General features: G+C 60.7%; 1 protein-coding gene across 1 annotated transcript; it reads left to right on the top strand.

The window, feature by feature from the left end:
* Window positions 1-2,882: 2,882 nt before the first annotated feature.
* On the top strand, window positions 2,883-7,396 carry LOC136329720 (putative uncharacterized protein ENSP00000383309). The gene is made up of 4 exons (XM_066266382.1): window positions 2,883-2,990; window positions 3,274-3,481; window positions 4,101-4,296; window positions 5,776-7,396. Exons 1-4 carry the CDS (start codon window positions 2,883-2,885, stop codon window positions 7,394-7,396), a joined length of 2,133 nt encoding a protein of 710 aa, XP_066122479.1.
* The last annotated feature ends 1,396 nt before the right edge of the window (window positions 7,397-8,792 follow it).

The raw sequence follows: 8,792 nt of genomic DNA on the forward strand, positions 1-8,792 counted from the left end.
CGGCTCTGGCTCCGTTCAGCAACACGAGCTGCTCTCCTTGCCTTCTTATGGCAGAAGACCGAGCTCAGAGGGAGGGGACCACCTGCCCGTCTCCAGGGCCCGGCAGAGCCAGGACTGAAGACAGTGTCTCTCTGAAGTCCACATCCCTCCCGTGAGAGTGTGCCGCCTCAAGGGGCCCTGAGAGGGGGTCTGGAACTCCACATTCAGAACAGGGAGGAGGCAAGTCGGGGGACGAAACAGCAAGGGCAGAGGCGTGCAGGCGCGTGGCTTCGGGGAAGTGCGGGGCGTAGGCGTGGCCGAGGCAGAGAGCGTGTCCTTATTTTGCAGTGTTCAGAGACGTCCCCTTGTCTGCCCCAACAGCAGAAGCTCCCTAGGGGCCACTCCAGTCATTTCTCCGTGCCCTGATCGCTGGCAAACCTGCCCGCCTCTGAGGGACCCAGGAACAGACGCTCTCCTGGGTGCATCTCCTAGCGGGACGCTCGCCCCGAGACAGGTGCTCACCCTGCGGCCGGTCGATCAGTGAGACGCGGAATCGGCGAGGGCGCTCAACATACCGCCTCTCATCCGCGTGCAAAGAACGGGAGCTGGGACTCTTCCCAGAAGGCTACCAGATGACCGGCGTAAATACTAGTGCCCAGTACCCAGCACTCCGGTCCTTAGCCAACCTCCCGGGGGACGTGCACAGCAGGGAGAGGGCCAGTCGGGCTGCGCTGAACCCAGAGCGAGTCGAAGTGCCTGTCTGAGCTGGACTCCCGGGGAGGGACGTCCCACTCGAGGCAGAGCAGCCGGTAGGCTTGCCGGGTGTGTGTGTGGTGGTGGGGGGTGTGTGATGGGCCCTGAGGTGCGGCTGATCACTGGGCTCTTCTTAATTATAGTCATTCCTCACGAGAGGGAGTGGGGAGGGGGGGAAAGGGGGTTATTTTTAACAATGGCACTGTCTGGGAGAAGCGTGGCCCCCATTCACAGCAGCGTGAGGAGATGGGGCGGAGTTATTAAGTGAAATAATTAAGCCCTTGGCACCTGGAGTTGCTGGGAAGGGGGCACTCTCTGCAGCACAGGGATGGAGAAAGTGCCCTTCATTTTGAGTTTTCTCATTATTTAAAATGATAATTAGTGAGAGATAATATGCCTCAGTAGCCAATTTCACCACTGATTATTTGCTTGAATATGGTCATTGTGTGGTTTTTTCTTTTTCTCTCTCTTCTTTCTCTCTTTCTCTCTTCAACATGCTTCCTAAAGTCCTTGTGATATTTTCGGGGGCTGAGGGGACTCGCTTTGTCCCTGAACCTAGCCATGGAAATATATCGTTAGGATAATTCAGGACCAGGTTGCAGGATGTCTCCGTGGTGCGACCCTTTCAGTGAGGCAAGGAGTCTGTCCAAACGTCAGCACGCTGTTATTTCCCCACAGGTCCCAGAGCCCCGTCTCGAGGGGCTGGCAGGAGCCCCGGTTTCTGGTCCTCCCTTCGCCCTTTCTGTGAACGGTGTTACCTGCCCAGGGTCGGGGGGGGGGGGACACGTAGCACCTGCCTCTGTGTTGTTTCGTCCTTCATTTCCTCCTTACAAGAGGCGGGTTTCCGCCAGACCTCCTCTCTCCATCCGAGTGGCTGAGTACACCAGGAAGTAGGAGAGCTGTGTTCTGTCGAAAGAGAATACGTGTTCTGTACGCCATGGGTGCAGAAGAGGCCCAACAGGCAGAGCCGTGGGCTTTCACCATCACATGCAGTGTCAACGACCCAGGGGGCTCGTTGCTCCTAGGATTAGGTTAGAGCGTCTGTTTGGAAATCTGTAAAGAAGGATTCAGTCTAGAAAGACAGTAGTTAGGAAGCTAGAGAAAGATGTTGGGGGGAGTGGGGGACAGGCAGAGGAGGTGGACTGCAAGTGAGGGGCGTTGTAGCCGGCCAGTGTGTGGACGGGGACTGAGATTTCCCCCAAGGGTCAGTGCAGTACAGGAAACGCCATCTGCAGCAGTAAGTGAGGGGTGGCTCCTTCCGGGTCAGTGCCAGAGCCCTGGGCAAGGCACAGAATGCTGTCTGTGGTGCGGGCATGACCCCCATTCCCGCCTCGTCCCCCTCAGACCTGCCTGTCCCGCCTTCTCCCTGCATTCTGTTTCAGGCACATAGAACTTCTTGGGATTCCTAGGATTTTTCTATCCTTTTTATCACCTCTGAGACTTTGTCTGTGTTCTTCCTTCCATCCAGAATGCCCGGGGTGTCCCTTTTCTGGCAAGATGGCTGTGAATCACCCTTGCAAACAGAGTTCACAGTTCAATTCCTTTGAGAATCCTCCCGGTTTCTGTCAACGGCACACCCGAACTACCTCCATAATCTTGGATATTTATTCCAACATTGTCCTGACCCAGACTGTTGTTGGTTCTCAATACTGTTTGGTTGAGGGACCGATTTAGTACTTTCTTTGGACTTACAGAGAACTTCTTCTGTTCATGACGTCTGGTGAGCTGGTTACGTTTGGAAGAATTAAATTGGGTGGACGTGGTTAAACTGAGGGTGTGGTGTTAGGATTGAGTAAACAACGTGAAGAAAAATAAGAACACCGCTCCCCCCGCCACCAGTGAACTAGGGTACAAAGCAAGCCCAGCCCTAACCTCCCACTCACACGACGTCCTTCTCGACAGTGCTGTGCGTAGAAGACAGGAAGGGTTCAGTACGTTCGTGCAAGGAGTACAACGGCTGCCCCATCGAGTCGCGTTAACACTGGCAAACCTTGCTCCTGAGAGCAGAGCAAAGGAACCCCTAACCCCCAGCACCACCTACGGAGAAAGGGAGAGTCCCACGCAGCCTACCCTCCCCCCACCCCGGCGCTGCCTGCACCCCAGCGGACAGAGCCGTCAGGAGAATACTTGGGGTTCATCAGGAGACCGAGATGGAGCTAGGATGGGAACCCACGGCCCAGGCTTCCGAAGGCGTGCTCCTCCCCGGAAGAGGCCGCCGAGGGGAGCGTGGGCACGAGAAGGCACTGGATGCCGTGAATGTCTGATCTTGTGGTTCCGAGGCCCATGCTTCCAGCCGGCGCCTCTCGGGGGGGCTGGTAACGACGGCCCCAGTCAGGCAGCCTCGAGTTCACGGGACGCTGGCCAGCTTCCCCGCTGCTTCTACTGCCCAGAACGGGAAGGGACGTCCAACCTGCTCCCTGGACGGGAGCCCCTCTAGAGAAAGAGCCTCACTTCCTCTCTGTCCCTCGCTCGGCTGTCCAGACCGAGGGAAGGATTTATCCGACGGGCCAGTTCGGAAGGGAGAGCCCGTGTTGGCCCCAGGCCGCCCTGTCGCTGCGCCATGTGCGCGCGTACAGCCGTGTGCGCCCGTACAGCCGTGTGCGCCCGTACAGCCGTGTGCGCCCGTACAGCCGTGTGCGCGCGTACAGCCGTGTGCGCGCGTACAGCCGTGTGCGCCCGTACAGCCGTGTGCTCTCCCACCAGTGCTCAGAGGCCACGGCAGAGCAGGCACATTCCACTGTGCGGCGAGGTCTTCGAGCCCCTCCAGGGTTCACATCTGAACTGCAGTCCCGGTCACTTCCCTGTGCCACAGAGCTGGCATTTCGAACGCTGTCTTTCTATCTCCCATCTCTGATTCCTCAGTGGTGGTTCGGTGCCAGAAGGGAGAATGAGGTTGCACAGCGGCCCCTGCTCCCTGGCGGATATGCGAGGCTGGCCACCCACACCATCACTCTGGGTCTCCGTGTCCCTCTCTGTGCCATGGTAACCACTCCCTGTCATCAGTGCTGTGGGGAACCAGTGACGCAGCCTGTGAACACCCCAGAGCTGAGCGGAACGGCGCCACATAGACCGTCAGTGCCGCCTCCACCCCCACCTCTGGAAACACACCCACAACCACATCCCGTGCCGTTCCTGCTCAGCTCTTCCTGGCCCGCTCCCCTTCCAGTCCCTAGCTTACACCCCCTGTCATAATGAGAGGGACCACTCCCCACCACATTGCCACAAATGGGGGTCCACGCCGCTGACTCTCAGACCCACGGCTCCAGCCCAGATGGCTCCTCCTCGCTCCCGGCCTGCCCCTCTGTGAGGACGTCTCCCCAGATCATCCCTTAATATCACACGTGATGGGACCCATCATCTCCCTGCAGCCACACCCACAGCCCGTGCTTTCTCTCGGCCACCCACGCACAAATCCGAGTCCCCCAGGACACGGGAGTCAGCAGCCACCCGACTGAAGCTGGTCTCAGACGGCCCCTTCCTGTGGAGCCTGCCCCGGGTCACACCCTCAGCAGCCCCCGTCCTTCCACCCATCACCCTCTGGAGAGAGCCCTTCTGCACGGGCCCGTGAGTTACCTGTGTCCCGTACCATCTCCCCCCGCCAGGCCGTGAATTCCCAGAGGCAGGACAGGCGCTGTCCGCCTCCCCGTCAGCTCGGTCCCCTGCACAGACCACGGTGCACAGACACGCTGTACAGTGTCAGTTACACCAGCAGCCGGCTGGGAAGTTTCTGACACAAAGACTCAAGTGTATCCATCCAGGCTAAGGGCGGCGTGGCAAGAGCTCAAGTTCTCAAGCTCTATTTGCCACAGTCCCCGAGAGAACGAGCCGCCTCTGATCCTAAGAAGCGGCGTTTGGAAGACCGAATTCTCTCTCTCCAGCTCAACCGGGGAGGTGATGTTTCCAGTTTAGTTGATGCTCTCTGTTTGGGGGGGTGGGGGCAGGGAGGAGGAGTGTGCATTCCCCCATCTGATGAAGCTGGACACGCCTCTCCTGTCCGACGCGTGTCCCCGGCGCCTTCCTCACGGAGGTTCCTGTCTCCAGCCCACGGAGGTCCTGTTGAGTGGCAAGAGTAAGCCAATGAACGCTGGCATGATTGTAAGAAAGAAGAATAATTTGACAGCTTCTCGGTGCTTTTTATTAGTGTGAAAACACAACACCGAGGCCAGCCGAGGAAAGGACCCGGCGCTGGCATCCCCAGCCGTCCTCCGGCACTGCGCATTCGGTGTGGGGTCTGCCTCTCCTCTGCCGTCATGGCCTCCTTAGGAGGTGCCTTCCTCTTCCCAGAAAGGACTTCTCCCGAAGGGCACTCGGGTCTCACTGCTGCTCCCCTCTGCCACTCCTGACGGCACCCCGGGTCTCACTGCTGCTCCCCTCTGCCACTCCTGACGGCACCCCGGGTCTCACTGCTGCTCCCCTCTGCCACTCCTGAGGGCACCCCAGGTCTCCCCTCTGCCACTCCTGAGGGCACCCCAGGTCTCCCTGCTGCTCCCCTCTGCCACTCCTAAGGGCAACCTTTGGTTTCCCGAACCATCGACAGGTCTAGGCTCATGGGGAAGCAGCCCTGTGGCATGCACTATTGGGGACCCCTCCTATCTGCTCAGAACCCCCCTCCGCCCAGGGAGGGCTCCCCCTGAGCACCCGTGACACCCACACACGGGGAGGCTGGGGGACCCACGTGGTCCTCACCAGGAACAGAAGCAGAGTGGTGGCGATACAGCCAGACATCTCCACCCAGGCAGGACTCGGGGGCACATGCTCCCCTGACTTCCAGGCTTCCTGGTAGCCCTGAGCCCCCCCCCCCTTGTCACGGCAGGCACTGTCACGACAATGGATGTCGCGCTGGCTGCCTTCCTCCCTGTTTCACCGCCCTCCACCTTTGCTAGCCTCTCCTGGCGTCACCCTTTGAGTGAGCCACCAGCTCTCAACCTCTGGTCCTGGGGTGGTTTCTGGGGGAGCTGAAACAAGCAGGCCCGGCCCTGCCGTAGGCGAGAGCCCCGCTTCAGAGCCCCCTCCAGAGAGCCCCCTCCAGTGAGCCCCCTCCAGAGAGCCCCCTCCAGACAGCCCCCTCCAGACAGCCCCCTCCAGAGAGCCCCCTCCAGAGAGCCCCCTCCAGAGAGCCCCCTCCAGACAGCCCCCTCCAGAGAGCCCTCTCCAGAGAGCCCCCTCCAGAGAGCCCCCTCCAGAGAGCTCCCTCCAGAGAACCCCCTCCAGAGAGCCCCCTCCAGAGAGCCCCCTCCAGACAGCCCCCTCCAGAGAGCCCCCTCCAGAGAGCCCTCTCCAGAGAGCCCCCTCCAGAGAGCCCCCTCCAGAGAGCTCCCTCCAGAGACCCCCCTCCAGAGAGCCCCCTCCAGAGAGCCCCCTCCAGACAGCCCCCTCCAGAGAGCCCCCTCCAGAGAGCCCCCTCCAGAGAGCCCCCTCCAGAGAGCCCCCTCCAGACAGCCCCCTCCAGAGAGCCCCCTCCAGAGAGCCCTCTCCAGAGAGCTCCCTCCAGCGAGCCCCCTCCAGAGAGCCCCCTCCAGAGAGCTCCCTCCAGCGAGCCCCCTCCAGAGAGCCCCCTCCAGAGAAGCCCCTCCAGAGAGCCCCCTCCAGAGAGCCCCCTCCAGAGAGCTCCCTCCAGAGAGCCCCCTCCAGAGAGCCCCCTCCAGACAGCCCCCTCCAGACAGCCCCCTCCAGAGAGCCCCCTCCAGAGAGCCCCCTCCAGACAGCCCCCTCCAGAGAGCCCCCTCCAGAGAGCCCTCTCCAGAGAGCCCCCTCCAGCGAGCCCCCTCCAGAGAGCCCCCTCCAGAGAGCTCCCTCCAGCGAGCCCCCTCCAGAGAGCCCCCTCCAGAGAAGCCCCTCCAGAGAGCCCCCTCCAGAGAGCCCCCTCCAGACAGCCCCCTCCAGACAGCCCCCTCCAGAGAGCCCTCTCCAGAGAGCTCCCTCCAGCAAGCCCCCTCCAGAGAGCCCCCTCCAGAGAGCCCCCTCCAGACAGCCCCCTCCAGACAGCCCCCTCCAGAGAGCCCTCTCCAGAGAGCCCCCTCCAGAGAGCTCCCTCCAGCGAGCCCCCTCCAGAGAGCCCCCTCCAGAGAAGCCCCTCCAGAGAGCCCCCTCCAGAGAGCCCCCTCCAGACAGCCCCCTCCAGACAGCCCCCTCCAGAGAGCCCCCTCCAGAGAGCCCTCTCCAGAGAGCTCCCTCCAGCGAGCCCCCTCCAGAGAGCCCCCTCCAGAGAGCCCCCTCCAGAGAGCCCCCTCCAGACAGCCCCCTCCAGAGAGCCCCCTCCAGAGAGCCCTCTCCAGAGAGCTCCCTCCAGAGAGCCCCCTCCAGAGAGCCCCCTCCAGAGAGCCCCCTCCAGAGAGCCCCCTCCAGACAGCCCCCTCCAGAGAGCCCCCTCCAGACAGCCCCCTCCAGAGAGCCCCCTCCAGAAAGCCCTCTCCAGAGAGCTCCCTCCAGAGAGCCCTCTCCAGAGAGCTCCCTCCAGCGAGCCCCCTCCAGAGAGCCCCCTCCAGAGAGCCCCCTCCAGACAGCCCCCTCCAGAGAGCTCCCTCCAGAGAGCTCCCTCCAGAGAGCCCCCTCCAGAGAGCCCCCTCCAGAGAGCCCCCTCCAGAGAGCCCTCTCCAGAGAGCTCCCTCCAGAGGCAGTCTCGATCGCGGAGTCCTCAGTCAGGGACAGCGTCCTGCAGACGTGACCCGGGCAGGGGATGGCTGTCTTGCCTCTAGGCGCAGAATTCGGAGCTGGGGAAGGGGACGATCTATGAAAGAATGGCGTGCGGAAATGCCAGGTCAAGCAGAGGCACACACAAGCAGAGCATCCGCGTCCTCTGGGAGCGAGGAAAGGACGGGTCGCTGGCCCCTCAAACGCAATTCCCGCGGGCGTCGCACTGCACACGTATGTCGTATCTTCTGTGTGCTGCGGGTGTGCTGTGTGCTGTCCCATGTGGCATTCCTTCTGTGTGACCGTTCCCACTGCCACCTTGTGTGTGAGTGTGATATCATAATTTAAAAAAGAAAAAGGAAAGTAAGACTTTGCACTCTTCCGACGAAAGGCGGGCAGTAAACGGGGTGGAGGCTCTCCCTCTATCTCGGATGAGGTGTAAAGACTAGACCAGGCACCTAGACGTCCCAGAGCACCACACGGCAGGCACTGGCCTTGTGAACCCAGTACTGTTGCCATGGAAACAACATCCCACTAACGTTCTGACATGGCCTCAGGTCAGCGACGTGAGGATATTACCCAGCAGCTCATAGAGGCGATTCCGAGTCCACCCGTCATCCTCACGGTGCTGGAGAGAGAACGTACTCAGAAATCCCGGGACCAGTCAAGGGGTGGGATGAAGATGGCTCTCGGCCTCCCATTTCAGCCGCTCTGCGTGGCACTGTCTCCCCGCTGGGCCGTGGTCTCCACCGCCTGGGTCCTCTGCTGCTCCCGGTCTAAGCCAACGTCTTCTGTTCATTCTTCAGGTCGCAACTCCTTGTCACTCTTTCAAGGATGTGTCTTCCTGGACTTGTAAGACCAAATGCTATGCCCTCTTTTTAAGAATCTCCTGCCCTCCATGCTGTGTGTGTTATAACCCTTACTGAAGTGGATCGCTAGGCATGTACTTGATGTATCTGTCTTTGCTGTGAGCCTCTGGAGCGTAGGAGCGGGCCCGTTTCTGCTGGCCACTGAGTCCCTGGCATCAGGTCGGGGGTCTGGTGCACAACTAGCTTCGACAACAATCCTCAGGGCGTACTCGGTGCAAATGCTCCTCTCCTCGCCAACCCCAGGCTGGACTGCTGGCGACACGGGAGCATTCCCAGCTCGCGGTCCTCAAAGGAGGTTTTACAGAACACTAGCTCCAGGTTTTACAGCAAAAGAAGAAAAACATGTTCCCTGAATCTAGTCCAGATTCCTTCTCAGAGATGAAAATGCTGTGTGTACTGACGGTTACGATGGGAACACGCTAGGGACAATACCCTGCTCGTCTCCTCTGGGTCCCCCAGCCCGTGCTGGCCCTGTGCGCTAGCCCGTGACTCTTCTTACCCGGGTCAAAGCCCCTCACACACGTAGGCAGGAAAACGTCTCCATCCGGGCTGAAGGAAAGG

The sequence above is a fragment of the Saccopteryx bilineata genome, chromosome 3 (assembly GCF_036850765.1).
Source record: "Saccopteryx bilineata isolate mSacBil1 chromosome 3, mSacBil1_pri_phased_curated, whole genome shotgun sequence".
In the NCBI taxonomy this organism is placed as follows: domain Eukaryota; kingdom Metazoa; phylum Chordata; class Mammalia; order Chiroptera; family Emballonuridae; genus Saccopteryx; species Saccopteryx bilineata.

Coding starts and splice junctions, on each gene's coding strand:
- LOC136329720 (XM_066266382.1), top strand. CDS start 2,883: ATGGAGCTAGGATGGGAACCCACGGCCCAGGCTTCCGAAGGCGTGCTC. Junction 3,482..4,100: donor ACATTCCACTGTGCGGCGAG/GTCTTCGAGCCC, acceptor ATCTCCCTGCAG/CCACACCCACAGCCCGTGCT. Junction 4,297..5,775: donor GAGCCCTTCTGCACGGGCCC/GTGAGTTACCTG, acceptor AGCCCCCTCCAG/AGAGCCCCCTCCAGACAGCC.